Here is a 19,033-nt window from a genome sequence, read left to right on the forward strand (position 1 = left end):
CTAGTCCAGTCGATATGGGCTTTCAATGTACGGCATGTGTCTAAGTCTGTATTGTTATTCTGGACATATGTTTAACCCATCACAAATATCTGTTTCATTTATGTAACTTTAGATTTACATTTGTTTGAAATTAAAGTTGTCGTTTGAAAAGGCTCTGCTGTCATTCCTAATCTGAGGTAAATAGCATTTAATGAGATGTGTATTTAAAAAATAATAATTTATCTGTATTACATTTTACAGAAGAATGTGCGGCATCTGATCTAGGGCAAAGACCAAAATCCAAACGTAGCCTTGATTTCTCCAGTCCGCCACTGAAACCTGTTCAGAAAAATGTTTCAACAGAAGTGCCAATTCTTTCGACAGCCCCAACAAATGGCGACACGGTATGTACTCACTAATTTATCATCTGATAGAGGCACCAAAAATTGATTCATTGAAAATAATTGTTTTGTTAAATTTTTTTGCCTATGTTGGTATTTGATATTATTATTCTGAGGTGCCCAAAACTGTGTATGAATAGTATGAGCCTTTCTCACATGCCAGTATTGACCTGGAAACCTTGAGGAAATAGTCCAATTCTCCTTTTCTTTTCTGTAAGTGGTCACGTATGATGATAAATAAAATTATGGTTCTCACCAGGCAGAAAAGACAGTGTATTCAGATTAAGGAGGAATACTCATGACTCCAGTGCTCAGTGACTTTTTTCCACCCTTCTTTCTTTCTTCCTTTGTGGAATACAGTCAAAGATGGATGGACAGAAATATATGTGATCTTCCAGAAATTTGTCATCCCAATACAGCAAGAGTTGCCTGTATTTTATAATGAAATAAAACTCTGTTTCATAAAAAGCTACCAATTGATTAATTTTGCCAACTAGTTACACAAAAAGCAGCTAAAAGCATTGGACACTGCCATTTGTGTGTTCAGTTGAACTATTTGATACATTTTCTGCTCAGTATCATTTTGCAATAATTTTGTTCTTTTTAATACTTTGTCCCACCAAATCTATGAGTCCTTAAATGTTTGGAGACATAGAACTGTGTGGAAACTATGATGATATTGTAGTTAACTTACAATTACTTTTATTATTATTATTATTATTATTATTATTATTATTATTATTATTATTATTATTGTATGACTACATATACAAGGCGGAGAAAAAACGCTTCACTTGGCAGTTGACAAGCGATTTCTCATCCAGTTCAAGATAAAAGTGATCTAGCAAAACCTAGTCCTGCCAGTATATTTAATAGAAATGTGATTTGAAAAATGAGGTTCTGGCTGTGTTGTGACTGCGTGCAGCAAAGCCAAGAACAGATAGCATGAACTCTATGCTGTGCTGGATCTGTCCCTTCATCTCAGTGAGATAAGGCAGACTCACTGCTGTTTGAGTGTGTTCGTGCCAAATTTTTTTTTTTTCCTTTCAATTAAAGTATCAAATCATATCCAATTTATACGTCCACAATGAAGTATCTTGTGTATTTCTCTCTGTTACTGTCACCTTTATTTAAACATTAAGACATCACATGAACTTCTTACACATGTAAACGACCAATTGGTTTTGTCCAAGACACAAATAAAGCCATTAGAAAATAGTAATGGATACAGTAACATTGTCTGTTTCTAATGTGCTGCAAGAAACACACAGGCAGGGTACACTAGACTGCACATTACGCTATGCACAATAATTCCATTCTATACATTTCATGTTCAGGATTATCGTCACAGAACCGGTATGTACACGAGCTTCGCCACTTACTGGATCATACTTTACTGGACCCTAAGCAATACACTTACGTCTACCATTGCCGAAGCGGCATTCATGTGTGATATTAGATTGTGTACATCCATGGGTGGAGCACTATAAACTAGTTCCTTTAAATCTAGTGTATTAAGGCCCTGAGAACATGAAGGCCAGAAGATAGGACCTTCATGACCAGTTCAATTTCCTGGAGATGCTCCATTTAAATAGTTACACATAATCATGCACTGTTGTGACTCGCTGATCTTTCAAATTGCCACCACTCAGTTACACGCGTCCTCTACATGCGGCGCTGTCTCCCTGCCATGCAGCAGCGCCACCTAAGTGGCCAGCCAGCCAGTGGCTGCTTGACTTGAACTCAGTGATGATTTGACTGTTAAAGTGTGTACAAGTCTTACTCTGTTTACTTGATCTGTGGCTTTCATGTATTGTGTCTTCCTTGAAATATATTTGTTCACCTTGAAGTTATTACATGCGCCACCATGGTGAAATTGTTTCTGTTGTCAAACATCAAGTAGAATGTTTTCTAATGCATGAGGCAAGGTCTTGCAAAGATATTTGTGATACAGAGATGCATTCAACTTTTCCTGCAATAGATAAGGGCACAAAAGCATTCCTCCCATAATTTCAGCCTACAGGTTTATGCCAAAGCATGCGTGAAAGCCACATTCGTGGGTAACATGGGGATTGTGTTCCGACAATAATGCCTGTTGTGGAGGTTCAAAACACCTTCACGAGTGAAGCTAGATTTGTCAGTCCATATTACATTATTTCTGAAATGTTCATTACCTTCCATGTGGTTCAAAAGCCATTTACAAAATTGTACTCACTGAATGTGGTCTACTGGTTGTTGGTTTTGGGTTAAGTGTAATGATATGGTTGCAGTTCTTCATGGTGCAACACTTCAACAGCCACTGTTTGAGATATCTGGAACTGCTTTGCAACACCATGGGTACTTCACTGAAGTGACTGATGAACTGTTTCAAGAATCACACCCCAGTTTGTGGAGTATGTGTAGACCTTGGACAACATCTGTCCATTACTTGTGGATAAAGATTACTTATTTCCCGTAGGTGTTGCTTGAGGCAATGAAAAACATTATTTTCAGAATAACGCCTTTGCAAGTATCATGCAGCATACAAACCAGTACCACCAGCAGCAGCAACAGCTTGGCTATCATGTGCACCCAACACCAAAAGTGTATTGACATATTCATTGTTTGTGTACTTCATTGGGAAGCCGCGCTACACGAGATTGATAGGACCAGCTATGATCGGCACTGTGTGGATAGTAGACACATGCATGCATGCTTATAAATGATGATAACTAGGGAACAGAAGTCTAAAAAATAAAAAAATGGAACCTGGCGATAATTCGTACTATGGCTTCATGGTGGATGTAGGTTTGATGTCTCGGCAGTCTATTCACTGAGCTGCTACTTCTAGTATGGTAGTGTGGTATGATACATGTTCGTCTGTACATTCTGACATGTTACACAATGTGATAGCACTGCCAGCTCCTTGTTATTCATTTGTTTTCAAAATGCACCTGACCTGATTTCGTTAGATGAACTTTGTCTTGAATCTGGATGAGAGATCACATGCTGATCTTCAAGTATGACATTTTTCTTCACCCTGTATATTGTTCCTCTTGGTGGATCAATGGGTAAGTGCCACAGCACAAATTCAAAGGATTGGTGTTTGATCTGTAAAGAACTCCATGTTATATTATTATGAAATTTGCAAATAAAACTTGGAAGTGCAAACGTAGCTTAAAAAACGAAGTAGACATGGAGAAAGTACCTCAGTCTAAATGCCATTAAAATGTAGAAGATTTCTAGAAAGTTGTATGTATTATTGTATTTATTTAGTAAATTATGTATGCTCAACCTTAGTGTAAGGTAGTGACGAATGTAACATCAGATATATCATAAGTATTTATTAACTGTGTTAGTCTATATGTAGTCTTAAACTGTAGTGAGTGATATGAGATGTGAGGGTGGCAGTAGATTTGTCCAATTAATTTCTTTATTCTGGCCCTCAGCTATATTATGAGGGTAATCCCAAAAGTAAGGCCTCCTATTTTTTTATAAGTACATAGACCTGCTTATTTTGTACAATTGTTTACATCAGTTTACAACTTTAACATTTAGCTATTTTTTGACATAATCACCATTTCCGTTGATGCATTTTTGTAGACGCTGTGCCAGTTTTTGTATGCCCAGGTCGTACCAGCTTGCTGCCATACTTCTTTCACTTCGTCATCGGAGCTGAATTGCTTTCCAGCCAAATGTTCTTTTAACCTAGGGAACAGTTGATAGTCACTGGGCGCCAAGTCAGGACTATAGGGTGGGTGAGTTATTATGTTCCACTGAAACTGTTGCAGGAGAGCAACAGTTTGCTGAGAAAAGCGTGGGCAAACGTTTTCATGGAGAACGTGTATGCCCTTGCTCAACATTTGTCTTCTCTGGTTCTGAATTGCCCGTTTGATTTCAGAGTCTCACAGTACCTGTCAGTGTTAATTGTGGTCCCAGCAATTCAGCTCTGATGACAAGATGAAAGAAGAGGTTCATAACTTTCTGAACAGTATGGCGGCAAGCTGGTATGACACGGGCATACAAAAACTGCCACAGTGTCTGCATCAACAGAAATGGTGATTATGTCGAAAAATAGCTAAATGTTCAAGCTGTAAACTGACGTAAACCATTGTAGAAATAAAGAGGTCTATGTACTTAATACATCAGGAAGAGCTTGGTGGAAGTGTCCAGTTGCTTCTCATACAAAACCATATACATCTAGCATTGCTGACAGCAGAAAAAGTGGGGCCACATGTGGCGTCACTCGAATGCTGCTGCCAGCGATGTCTCTGGCTGCGATCATGATGACAGCATGGCGGCACAGTTGATGATGGCTGTGAACCTACTCCAGCGAATGGGCAGCTCCCTTGTAACTCAGGACATGCTGCCCTGTCTCGTGGTCAAACAACTGAGCTCTGCCTCCATCCTGGGATATCGCTCCAGGTGTCACAGGCTCGTGGTGTAGACTGTGATACAGAGATGTGAATCATTTAGCATATGAATGGCTGAGTACTTATATGTTCCTGATAATGTTCGTTTAGGGCTTGAGGCATGTAGTCTAAAGACTTCTATGGTAGCAAGTGAGGAGAGGCTTCTGTCCTCCTGCTAACGTATTGTGGCATTGGCTGTTGGTATAGGGTGCCCAGCTAGCTCCACTGTGCAATGCCAGTCGGCTGTGTTTTGCTTTGCAATGCATAACACTCTTGCACACCTGCAGCTGGCTCTTTTGCAACTCTTTTCCCTCTTTGGTGTATTTTTTGACTGAATATGATCGATAAACTGCACTGCCCTCCTTTTCATCAAGACCCGGTTCCTCGGGTCAACAAAACTAGATTACCATTTACACTAAAGTTCCTGGCTACTGGTCCTTCTGGCCCTGTTTCACCCCATCAGAATTATTCTAACAATTTGTTCCCTTAACCGCATGATTTAATCTTACACACTTGCACAGGACCCATTCCCAGCTTCTTAACTCAAAACACCATGAAATGTATTTCATGACTAGTCTTCTTGCACGATCACTTCTAACTCTCGGTTCCCAAATTACAAGCTAAAATGAATCAATTATTCTTAATACTATCCCCTTGTGCATTCAGCTTTCTTCTGCTGCTTTTAAGCTCGGGTTATCCAATCCACTGGAATCTGAACAACAGCTGGGGCTGAGCTCAGCTTTGTGCTGCGTCTTCTATGTACCAAAACAACAAGTGATGCTATGGAGGCTAGTATGTCTATAGTCAATGTTGTCTCTTCCTGATTTGAATTTACATGCTGCAGTAAGGTTTTCAGGGAGATCCATCCCTTCTGCTGGTTCAGAAGTGTGTTTTTAGACTGCTTTAATTCTGCCCATGGAGTTTGATTTATGCTGGTTAGATCTGCAGTAAGTGGCACTTCCATAGACTCCTCTGGCCGATATAAATGAGGTTGCGAAATATTCAGGTGAGTTATTACTGAAATCACAGCAGGCATATGGAAAGTAGACCTGATTATCTCACACACTCTTCCATTTAATAACAAACCACTCCCATTTAATTCTAGCCTATTTGCTAATTTTTCCCCCCCTGCTCGAAACGACTAGCCTCTATTACCATCTCGCCAAAGGTAGAGTACAACCGATGCACCTTGATTTTCTGAAAGTAAAATTATGGCTCAATCACTTCCCAATTGCATTCTATTACCTTCTTTTGTCCCATTAGCAATTTCACTGCACAGGAATCTTGCCCCTCTATTATTACTGTATTCGGACAGTCTGTGATTTCCCCTTGGTGGCATTTTTGTAACATTGTTTCCTCTTTTTGTACATACCTTCCCTTGCCCTTTGCAGTTAATAGCAGTTGCAGTGTTTTTACTCTTACAAATTTATTCAGTATGCCCCACTTGACAGGATACACATGAACTATGTAGCACTCATAATGTACTTGTTTTCCAGCTTCAGGTATAGAAATGTAAATGTAAACTTTTGTTCCATCATTCTCACTGATACTATGGCTGCCTTGAGGTAAATGGGTAAGATTTGGTGCTTTGGTTTTAAAACCAACCTCAACAATACAGTAATTCCTTCTATACTTTCCTTAGCCTCTCTAACTACTGCTCTGGTGACGACAAGTTTACTCCTAGCTGACCTCTTACAGCCTGCTACATAGCCTCTTGCAGTTCTGTTACTTTCCCTTGTGTTTCCTAAACACTATCTTCTACAGACTGCAACCAGTGTGTCATTACTATTTCCCTCTCTATGACTTCCTAGGTCCCTGATATTCTGATTAACGGTCTCTTCTGTGGCTGTGTGATATCACATTACTTATCCAGTCAGTTGTTGTAGTAGCTGTGTGTTATTCAATGTGTACTTCTCTAAACCTCAACTATGGGCAGGAACACCTATTACTTTCCTCCCCCTTAATTCACTACTGATCTGCAGCTCCTTATACCAATTACACCAAATCTATATCTAACCTAAAAAGATATTACATGACTATCTCCTAGGCCTTAATCCATACTAGTTCCTTGTTACCGTTTCATTCACAACCTCTTGTTTATCTCCCAATAATTTTCTCCTCACTTTACCTTTCTGGTCTGCACCTCCTGGAGTAACTTTTGGACTCCCGTGAAAAGGTTTCAGGTGTCGCACATGCATAATTATTGTTCTCATCGGCAATTGAATCTTGAAATTTACTGGCGATGTAGCCACTACCACTTTGTATGGCCCATGATACTTTGCGAGAAACTTCTTTGTCTTTCCCTTTGGTGTGTACAAAGTTGGTAGCATCATTCACTGACCAACCTTATACAGTGACATTCTTGTCATATGGCTATTGTTTCTTCCTCTTTCTCCATTGGCTTGTCCCCAACTCCTCCACATTCGGTAACTTACACAATTCCTTGAAGAGATATGAGATGAAGTTGGTTCCCTGGTCTGTTGTTATTGTTTCAGGCATTCCAAAAATCAATATCCAGTTATTCACAAGTGCTTATGCCACTGTTGCTTCCAGCTGTTTTGGCATTGTGACCATTTCTATGTATCATGAAAAATGATTTATTATTGAGAATACATGCTTATTCCCTACAGGTGTTTTATTGAAAGGACATAAAACATCAAACCCCAGAAACTCCAATGGTACTAATGCTTCAGATAATCTCTCCAATGGTACTCTTGTTTGACACAAATCTGCTCTCGGTATGCATTGTATGCAGTTCCGCACCTACTGGTATATGTCTGTCCACCACCAGTACCTTTCCACTACTCTTGTGTTGGTAGATCTGTGACCTCCATGACCTGCTAATATGTGATCATGAACTTGTTTTAGCACTCTACTTCTTAACTTTGCTGGTACCACTACTTGCATTCCCAACTTGGTTTCTCTGCATAGCAACCCATCCTGCACACAAAACTGTGACTGCTTAAAATACTACTTACATTCATCACTGCCCTTTGTGGAGCTTTCCATTCCTTTTGCTCATTACCCGCAATGTGTAATGCTTCTAATTTTCTACCTAAATTATCCATACTTCTGTGCTTCTTCCTAGGTTTATATGTAACTTTGAAATCAAATTCACTCAGTCTTACTGCCCATCATATCAACCTACTGGAAGGATGCTTTAACCCCATCAGCCATTTTAATGCTGCATGATCTTTTATCACTCTAAACTTTTTACCGTGTAGGTAAAATCTTAAATATGTGATTCCATACATAAGGCTTAACATCTCTTTCTCCATTGAGGAAAATTTAGTTGCCTTGATGTGTAAGTACCAGATGTTTTGCGCCTTCTACCTCTTGTGATCGCACACAGCCAAGTGCATGGTTTGATGCATCACATGATAAAACAAATTCTCTACTAAAATCTGGAAACACTAATGTTTGACTTAGTGTTAAAGCTCTTTTTAGCTTCTCAAAAGCCTGCTGGCACTGTTCTGACCACACAAATGTATTACCCTTTCTTAACAATTATGTCAATGGCCTGGCAATATCCGCAAATCCTTTTACGAACTGGCAGTAACAGTTCTTGATTCCCAAGAACTAGTGCAATTCCATTACAGATACTGATATCGGAAATTCACATACAGTACTAATTAATTTTGGGTCTGTCTTAAGCCCATCTTTACTTATGATGTGACCTAGGTATACTACCTCTTCCATCACAAAATTACACTTTTCTGTACTCAGTGATAATTTCACTTAGGAATATTTCCCTTAATTGCTGTATATGCTGGTCTATATTGCTCCCATTGACAAATATTTCTTTGAGATAACACTTAGTGTTGGTGTCATTCCAAGCCTCTGAGCACTCCATCCAACAATGTCTGAAATATTGCAGGTACATTTTTTGATCCGAATGACATTCTTCTGAATTGGTAGTGTCCCCGGGGTGCTGAAAACGGTTTGTTGTGTCGATCGTACCATGCAACCTCTGTTTGGTGATAACCACACTTCAGATCCGTTGTTTGACAATATTTGCATTGTTTTAAATGATCCATGGTTTCTGTGATATTTGGAAAACGGTAGGCATCTGTTATGGTTTACACATCACAACAAAACCTGCTATTCCTGTCTCTCCTACCCCCCCCCCCCCCTTCCTTCCCCCTGTGGAATATTACAAATATTACTTTCTTCAATAATTTTATATCTTTCAGATATTGATCGATCAATTCCTCCAAAATTTGGTGCAAGTATCTAGGTATTCTGTGTATAGTTTCTCTTTAATTGGTGATTCATTTCCCATTGGTATGTGTGTATGCAGTGCTGTGTAATATGCATAGCTGGTAATGACTCTTTTGGAAAAAAATAAATCCTTAAATTCAAGAGGTAATTTTTCCATCTGTTCCCTATCACTTCCTTCTAACTGCTTCACTTTTTCTTGTAATGCAGTTTCAGTGCCATCCAGCCATTGTCCATGGCTGACACCCCTCATGTGCCGCCCTGTGTTGCCAAAGATCGATTATGGTAAAATGCTGATATAAGGAATCTAATCCCAGACTCATGTCACAGTCTTCACTCACATGTGGCACAGTCTCTACACATTGTTTACATTGCACCATATTAAGACAAAAATCTATGTCCACCAATCCTAATGGCGTGACATCTTTATCCCCCACTCCGTGCTGTTTGCACTGTGGTGGGTCCCATAGCTTATGTTTTACCAGACAGCTACTGGTGACCGATACATGTGCTCCTGTGTCCAGTAATATCTTGCAATCTTTTTTTCCTTCTATCAGTCTCTCACAATCCACCTCTGCATACAATTTAATAGCATCCAGCCTTACTGGGAAGGACCTTAGGTGTATCTGGCATTCCTATTGGTGTTAAATGCCTTATTCCTCCCTGGTCCTCTACTAATAAAACTATTAATTCCTCTTACTTTATTAATTTGACTCTGAGGCTGGCGACACTGTCTCCTTACGTGCCCCAATCATCCACATCTGAAACATTTTATATTAGTTGCAAAAACTGTTTGTTTACCCTGCAGTCCTGTTGACAAATCAATCTCCTCAGACTCTATAGCTAACGACATTGCTGTGTGCAAATCCGTCGGATCACTTGTCGATGCATGTCTTGACATTTCTGCATATAACCCCCCTAAAGACGCATCAAGTGCTGTCTGCTCAGCTCTTCGCAAAATAATTTTATTGACTGCAGCATCCTGTCCTAATTCATAGGTAAATCCATGAATTTTCCTTACTCTATCTGCAAATTGTTCCACGGTTTCTGTATTTTTGTTAATAATTACCTCTAATTATTCTCTATAGTGTCTGGTACTATTTTGTTTCATGTATCCCTGAGTCCCCCCCCCCCCCCCCCCCCTTCCCCATAAGCCCTGGACCTTGCTGTTGTTGGATAGGCTTGCGTGCCTCAGCGATACAGGTGGCTGTACCGTAGGTGCAACCACAATGGAGGGGTATCTTTTGAGAGGCCAGACAAACATGTGGTTTCTGAAGAGGGGCAGCAGCCTTTTCAGTAGTTGCAGAGGCGACAGTCTGGATGATTGCCTGATCTGGCCTTGTAACACTAACCAAAACAGCCTGGCTGTGCTGGTACTGTGAATGGCTGAAAGCAAGGGGAAACTAGAGCCGTAATTTTTCCCGAGGGCATGCAGCTTTACTGTATGGTTAAATGATGATGGGGGCCTATTGGGTAAAATATTCCGGAAGTAAAATAGTCCCCCATTCGGATCTGCAGGCGGGGACTACTCAAGAGGATGTTGTTATCAGGAGAAAGAAAACTGGCGTTCTACGGATCGGAGCATGGAATGTCAGATCCCTTAATCGGGCAGTACGTTAGAAAATTTAAAAAGGGAAATGGACAGGTTAAAGTTAGATATAGTGGGAATTAGTGAAGTTTGGTGGCAGGAGGAACAAGACTTTTTGTCAGGTGAATACAGGGTTATAAATACAAAATCTAATAGGGGTAATTCAGGAGTAAGTGTAATAATGAATAAGAAAAATAGGAGTGCGGGTAAGCTACTACAAACAGCATAGTGAACACATTATTGTGGCCAAGATAGACACAAAGCCCACACCGACTACAGTAGTACAAGTTTATATGCCAACTAGCTCTGCAGATGATGAAGAAATTGATGAAATATATGATGAGATAAAAGAAATTATTCAGGTAGTGAAGGGAGACGAAAATTTAATAGACAAGGGTGACTGGAATTCAATAGTAGGTAAAGGGAGAGAAGGAAACATAGTAGGTGAATGTGAATTGGGGGCAAGAAATGAAAAAGCAAGCCATCTGCTAGAATTTTGCACAGAGCATAACTTGGTTCAAGAACCATAAAAGAAGGCTTTATACATGGAAGAATTGTGGAGATACTGACAAGTTTCAGAGAGATTATATAATGGTAAGACAGAGATTTAGGAACCAGGTTTTAAATTGTAAGACATTTCCAGGGGCAGATGTGGACTCTGACCACAATCTATTGGTTATGAACCGTAGATTAAAACTGAAGAAACTGCAAAAAGGTGGGAATTTAAGGAGATGGGACCTGGATGAACTGACTAAACCAGAGATTGTATAGTGTTTCAGGGAGAGCATAAGGGAACAATTGACAGGAATGGGGGAAAGAAATACAGTAGAAGAAGAATGAGTAGCTCTGAAGGATGAAGTAGTGAAGGCAGCAGAGGATCAAGTAGGTAAAAAGACGAAGGCTAGTAATAATCCTTGGGTAACAGAAGAGATATTAAATTTAATTGATGCAAGGAGAAAATATAAAAATGCAGTAAATGAAGCAGGCGAAAAGGAAAACAAACGTCTCTCAATGAGATTGACAGGAAGTGCAAAATGGCTAAGCAGGGATGGCTAGAGGACAAATGTAAGGAGGTAGAGGCTTATCTCACTAGGGGTAAGATAGCTGCTGCCTACAGGAAAATTAAAGAGACCTTTGGAGAAAAGAGAACCACTTGTATGAATATCAAGAGCTCAGGTGGAAACCCAGTTCTAAGCAAAGAAGGGAAAGCAGAAAGGTAGAATGAGTATGTAGAGGGTCTATACAAGGGCGATGTACTTGAGGACAATTTATGGAAATGGAAGAGGATGTAGATGAAGATGAAGTGGGAGATATGATACTGCGTGAAGAGTTTGACAGAGCACTGAAAGACCTAAGTCGGAACAAGGCCCCTGGAGTAGACAACATTCCATTGGAACTAGTGACGGCCTTGGGAGAGCCAGTCCTGACAAAACTGTACCATCTGGTGAGCAAGATGTATGAGACAGGCGAAATACCCTCAGGCTACAAGAAAAATGTAACAATTCCAATCCCAAAGAGAGCAGGTGTTGACAGATGTGAAATTTACTGAACTATCAGTTTAATAAGTCGCAGCTGCAAAATAATAATGCGAATTCTTTACAGACAAATGGAAAAACTGGTAGAAGCCGACCTCGGGGAAGATCAGTTTGGATTCTGTAGAAATACTGGAACACATGAGGCAATACTGACCTTACCACTTATCTTAGAAGTAAGATTAAGGAATGGCAAACCTACGTTTCTAGCATTTGTAGACTTAGAGAAAGCTTTAGACAATGTTGACTGGAATACTCTCTTTCAAATTCTGAAGGTGGCAGGGGTAAAATACAGGGAGCGAAAGGCTATTTACAATTTGTACAGAAACCAGATGGCAGTTACAAGAGTCGAGGGGCATGAAAGGGAAGCAGTGGTTGGGAAGGGAGTGAGACAGGGTTGTAGCCTCTCCCCAATGTTATCCAATCTGTATATTGAGCAAGCAGTAAAGGAAACAAAAGAAAAATTCGGAGTAGGAATTAAAATCCATGGAGAAGAAATAAAAACTTTGAGGTTCGTTGATGACATTGTAATTCTGTCAGAGACAGCAAAGGACTTGGAAGAGCAGTTGAACGGAATGGATAGTGTCTTGAAAGGAGGATTGAAGATGAACATCAACAAAAGCAAAACGAGGATAATGAAATGTAGTCGAATTAAGTCGGGTGATGCTGAGGGAATTAGATTAGGAAATTAGACAAAGTAGTAAAGGAGTTTTGCTATTTGGGGAGCAAAATAACTGATGATGGTCGAAGTAGAGAGGATATAAAATGTAGACTGGCAATGGCAAGGAAAGTGTTTCTGAAGAAGAGAAATTTGTTAACATCAAGTATAGATTTAAGTGTCAGGAAGTCGTTTCTGAAAGTATTTGTATGGAGTGTAGCCATATTTGGAAGTGAAACATGGACAATAAATAACTTGGACAAGAAGAGAATAGAAGCTTTCGAAATGTGGTGCTATAGAAGAATGCTGAAGATTAGATGGGTAGATCACATAACTAATGAGGAGGCATTGAATAGAATTGCGGAGAAGAGGAGTTTGTGGCACAACTTTACAAGAAGAAGGGACCGTTTGGTAGGTCATGTTTTGAGGCATCAAGGGATCACAAATTTACCATTGGAGGGCAGTGTGGAGGGTAAAAATCGTAGAGGGAGACCAAGAGATGAATACACTAAGCAGATTCAGAAGGATGTGGGTTGCAGTAAGTACTGGGAGATGAAGAACCTTGCACAGGATAGAGTAACATGGAGAGCTGCATCAAACCAGCCTCAGGACTGAAGACCACAACAACAACACATCTCTGAATTAAGCCTTCTTTAAATTTTTGACATGTTCTGGCTCCCCTAAGAGCTTCTGTATACCCCACATAAGTTTCCCCTTCTCATGTTAGTCTCAATTTTGTGATGCTCAATAATTCCTTCTCAGACCAACCTTCCACCTGAGCCAAATTTCCAAGGTCTCCCACAAAGGCCTGCACATCCCCAGTTGTCCTTCCATAAAAAGGACCAATTAAACTTGTGACTAACAAATCTACACCTGATGTGATAATTATGATTCTACCAACTCTCACAGATTTGTATCATCTGCTGTTAATTGTGCTACCTTTTCTAACAATATGAGTACTGCTTCTGGTTCTGACACACCTTGTGTCTCTGGTACTATTGAAGTTTTGCCCTGACAACATTCTTTTTGGGAACTAGCATTCACAAGACAAGAAAACAAAGTACATTAACTTAATTCTTATGTCTAATGATAAGCCAACTTGACTCCCAGCATTGCCTAGCCCTATGCCCCAAACGATTACATGTATAACATTTTACTGGAGCTGATTTCGTACATGGCACTGAGTGACTCTCAAAATTACACTGTGCACATCCAACAGGTGCTAACCAATCATGTCTTTCATTACCTCTGAAAGTAGACAAATCCATTGGTTCTCTACTTGCAACCTTAGGCTGTAGGTTCAGACGTTGCTGTAAGAAGACAATGCAGTGTTCTAACACCAGCATTATATGATCCTTAGTTTGTCAGCAGTGAAGAGTGAAATGAGATGTCAGGATGGCATTTGATTTGTTCATTTAATTTCTTTACTCTGATCCTCATCCATACTCCATCAGGAACAGATCGGTGGAGGTGTCCAGTTGCCTCTCGTGCAAAACAATAGACATCCAGGATTGGTGACAATGCAAAGAGCGGGGTTGCACATGGCATCACTCAAATGCCACTGTCAGGGACATCTCTGCAACCGTGATAATAGTACAGCAGTGCAGCTGGCAATGGCCATGAACCTCCTCCAGCAAGCAGGCAGCTCCCTTATGACTTACAACAGGCTGCCCTATCTCATGGTCAAACAGCGGACTCCATACTACAGTCTGGGATGTCACACCGTGTGTCACAGGCTCGTGGCGTAGGCCGTGACACTGAGACGAGAATCAATTAGTACATAAATGGCCGAATACATACACACTTCAGACTGTGTTTGTTTAGGGCTTAAGGCACATACTCTAAACACTTCCATGGTAGCAAGAAAGGAAAGGCTTGCATCCTTCTGCTAGCTTAGTGCAGCGTCAGTAGTTGCTGTACTGTGCCCAGCTAGCTCCACTTCGCAACACCAGTCAGCTGTGCTTTGCTTTGCAACACACAATGCTCATGCCCACCTGCGGCTGGCTCTGTTGCATCTGACTTCCACGTAGTTTTTGGCCGAATACAGTTGATATACTACACAGTTGACAAATCTGCCATCTCACAATTTGTGATTGTATGAGATGTGTAATGCAACAATTTGATTGTATAACAGGCAGGTAATAATTAGTCTTTCACTGATCAGGTGATCCTAGATAGCATCAAGTTTAATGTGAAAAATGGAAAAGTTTGTTTATCGTACAAAAGAAAACTGTAAGTTATCTTGTTTTTCAAGTGTAATGGTATGCAAGCTACAGGATTCTCACATGAAAGATAACATCTCCAAAGTGGCCATGGCACCAACTTCCATGGAATAGTTACAAAGTTTCCAGAATGAAGTTTCACTTTGCAGCGGAATTCACTGATTTCAATCTTCCTGGCAGATTAAAACAGTTAATTACAAAACAGGTTTTAAGAAGCTGCTATTCTAATCAGCCTTGAAGATCAAATCAGTATCAGTCATACATATTCCGTACGTGAGAGAATGGGGAAACATTGTTTAAGAATATGAGTGAGGATCATGTGTAAACTGTGGCATGTGAAGATTAAATTATCCAAGGTGTGTGGGGTATGGACACGCAAGATGAAAATGGAATCAATGTGGTGTAGAAATTGAATTGTTACAAGATGCAAACATATCTAGAACAAATTTTTATCACTTTAAGTTATTACCGCTGTACGTAAAAAGCTTGCATTACTTACTGAGAGCTGTCGCATATGGCAAAGAAATTGCATAACAATGAATAATACAATTTAAAAATTAGTGTATGAGAGTATATGAACAAAATGGTGACTAAATGGTGAGCCAGATAAGTTTATTTTGATGCTCAAGTTGGCGCACCTTGTAGGATATTATATTCCATGTGCATCATACTTCACATATAAAATATTACTAAATTTTAAGTAAAAGTAATTTTATTTTTCCAGCAGGAAAGTCGGACTCTGCCAATGGAAGTTGAGGCTCAGCATTTTGAGGGACCTGACCGGAAAAGGAAAGTGGAAGAACTCTTTGGTGATATTGATGACATTGAGGACGATGATTTGTGCAGCAATTTGAATCGTAGTTACATGATTTTTATAGTATACTTACCTTTTCACTTACATCTTTTAAAATGTATTTTGGAACTGATTTGTGCATTTTTGTTTCTCAATTTTCAGTTAAGAAAACTAAGCAGACTGAATTAAGTAATTCTGAGGAAATGATTATAGAAAAGATAACAGCTGGTAGACAAAAAGCCCAAAATGAACGTAAGACTTGCAAAATTTTGGGTAGCACTCAGAAAAGTTTATGGTGAGTATTTCAGTGCTGGAGGATACTGAAATGCTGAATATTTGTTTCACACCATAATTTCTTTTGCATTTTGGTGATTATTGTTTTGTATAAATGTGGACGGTTTGTTCTAGTTCAGATGAAGTGAAACAGCCTTCAATATCAAGAAGCGTTCCAAGATGGGCATTTATAACTGTAACTACAAGTGATTCAGATCGTTTCTATATTCGACTGAAGTCTGAAGATGCTTATAGTAAGGAGGTAAGCATTAAAGTGAAGTGCAATAATTACCATATCTGATTTGTTTGTTTGTTGTACTAAATGCTAATTGGAAAAAGAGCAAATTGTTCACAATACACTAATTCTTTTGCAAATACATCATTAGTAAATACTACATGTGGTATATTATTATTTATTGAATGTGCAAAGTCTCTGGAACTTTTAGTACAATGCATATAGCTCTTGTTCTTCCATTATCATTAATGTTGACATGTAAATGATAAATGAGCAATGGTATGTTAAACAGTATTATCAAAGTATAACTTAGAAAGCAACAGCTCTTTGAAATTAGCTGTTTTCTTGCAAATTTAATTATTTTTTTTTTTTTTTTTTTTTTTTTTTTTTTAACCTATGCAAGCACAAACAGAATGTATCAGTTTAGGAGTAGTTAACTGTTAATATTTGCAGAAAATTTGTTTCCTACCACATATTTTACCTAGACCCATTTTCCTTCCTGATGGGATCTTTTTAAAACAATGAATGAACTAATCAATGCAGTAGAATAGTTTTTTTATGTTTATGGCCTGCTTGATGAAGAATATCCTGCCCCTTCCACTCTCCCCCCTACTTTGCCATTATTAATCCATCCCTCTTCCTTTACCTGGTTCCCAATCCTTCCTTTCAATCCACTCACCTTTCTTAAACTAAAACAACCACTCTTTCTGCACATCTCATTACAATGTTTTAATGCCAGACCTGATTGATATTGTTGAAGAAACAACTACTGTAATACACCAGTAATTGTGGTTCTCGTACATTCATTGTGTGCCAATGCATCTATGAAGATTTAAATTCAGTTAATTCATGAATGGGTAATAGTTTTGTTTCTGATATAGAATAATTTGTTGATTTGCTGTACAAATATTGAAGTGTAATATGATTCACATCCTTTACAGATAGAGAGCATTGGTTGCAAAGGGCGAACTATAGGACTTCTCTCTGTATCATTTGAGACAGTTAGGGAGCAGGCACGTCTTTATGTAAGTAATAAGTAAGCATGTTGTAAAATAATGCTGTAATTTCACATTAGTTTCCTATGCAACAATATCACTTCATTTATCGAAATTCAGTTAGCTGCTATAGAAGTATTGTTATGAAATTCTTCTTGAAAGATAGTACCAAATCAGTAATGCTATTAGATGCATTAAATCACTTCAAGACAATAATAGAATGTTGTAGCAATTAAAGCACTGTTTATTGCCTATTGTTTAGGATGCTAGACTGAAAGACATAGAGATTAAAAATACTATTATTTTAGGTTAATACATATTAGAATGTACTTGTATAGTAAGAGTAAGATTTACTCCAGTGTCAGAATGGTTGTAGTAAGAGGGTACTTGCACAGCTAATTACCAAACGCAATCAGTCTGATCAAAGTAGTACTCATCATAGCAATGTCCAACTTATCCCAGTGATTTCGAATGTGTTCATTAGTTCAGTGTGGCAAAGCAGGAATGACTAGAATAGAATTACTTAGCTTTAAACTATAGGAAGGGTAGATACTGTTTACAGAAAAATTAAGTAAACATTTGAAGAAAACAGAAGAGGATATATGGATAGCAAGAGCTCAGATGGCAAGTGTCATGCTCCTACTAATAATATAGATAAGAATGACATCGAAGTCAGAGCTCAAAAATATTAATCATTTGCTGTATCCCTATCATAATATTGTGTATCTTGCAAAATGATAAGAGTTGCAGCAGGAAAACAATAAATAAATACTTAGTTACTTACTTGGTTAAATCAGATGTGCTGGAGACTGTTGGTCAGATTTAAATATTATTTAAGTTTCCTGCAGTAGTTGTGAGGTGAATTTTTTGATTTTTGTGTACATTCTCATCTGGTTGCGAGGATTTAGCTTAGTGAAAAGCCTCGAAACAACTCATTTCTCTTTTTAAAGATCTTTATTTATTCACACAAACAAAGCTGATCTCAACAGCACTCTTACTGTCTGACTCACTCACTTCCTGCATTTGCAGAAGCTATCCCCTTTTAAAATTAATGTGATTACAATGATGGTTTTTTAATAAATTGTTTCCTTTTTTGATGGAATGACTAGAGTTTTCGCAAATAACATAATTAATGCTTTTTCATGTTTATTTTTGGTTTTCGCATTTACCTACAAGAACCAGAATAACAATTAGTGTTTACATTTCTCATATAAGCAATTTTCAAAATCACTGTCTCTTTATGAAGATCGTATGAATTATGTAATGCTCAACACTTCAGTGTCTTGTATATCCATATCACTGATTCACCTGGTCAATTATTTTTTCTATAGAATAATAACTAGAAGAATGGTATGGTAGAAACCAATCTGGTGGATATCACTTTGGTTTTCAGATAAAAAGCTCAGAAGGTAGGTTAAAGGAAAGAAAATTGACATTTATAACATTTGTGTAGGAAAAAGCCTATGATAATGTTGGCTGTAGTACACATTTTATCATTCCAAAGTGTCAGAGATAAACGTCTGGAGGGACATATTGTACAGCTATACTATACAGAATTACCTCCTCCATGCAAATCAGAACTGATTCCAAAACATTGATTGAAAACCAACTCACATTCTTCTCACATCCTGAAAGCCATAGATCAAGGAAGTCAAGTGGATGCAGTACTTCTTGACTTCGGAAAAATGTTTTTGGCTCAATACCATACCCATGCTTATTATTGGAATTATGATCGCATGTGGTATCAA

The 19,033-nt window shown here is 38.7% G+C and overlaps 1 protein-coding gene across 2 annotated transcripts in view; it reads left to right on the forward strand.

Moving 5' to 3' along the window:
* Window positions 1-19,033, forward strand: part of LOC126336764 (chromosome transmission fidelity protein 18 homolog) — a 443,331-nt gene that overhangs the window by 15,813 nt on the left and 408,485 nt on the right. Inside the window, exons 2-6 of one of the 2 annotated variants that reach the window (XM_050000773.1) lie at window positions 241-383; window positions 15,714-15,846; window positions 15,945-16,077; window positions 16,191-16,317; window positions 17,232-17,315. In XM_050000773.1, coding sequence (XP_049856730.1) covers window positions 241-383; window positions 15,714-15,846; window positions 15,945-16,077; window positions 16,191-16,317; window positions 17,232-17,315 — 620 coding nt within the window. The remainder of the gene's footprint in view (window positions 1-240; window positions 384-15,713; window positions 15,847-15,944; window positions 16,078-16,190; window positions 16,318-17,231; window positions 17,316-19,033) is intronic. The other variant, XM_050000774.1, reaches the window with a different exon arrangement.

The sequence above is a fragment of the Schistocerca gregaria genome, chromosome 2 (assembly GCF_023897955.1).
Source record: "Schistocerca gregaria isolate iqSchGreg1 chromosome 2, iqSchGreg1.2, whole genome shotgun sequence".
NCBI classification, from domain to species: domain Eukaryota; kingdom Metazoa; phylum Arthropoda; class Insecta; order Orthoptera; family Acrididae; genus Schistocerca; species Schistocerca gregaria.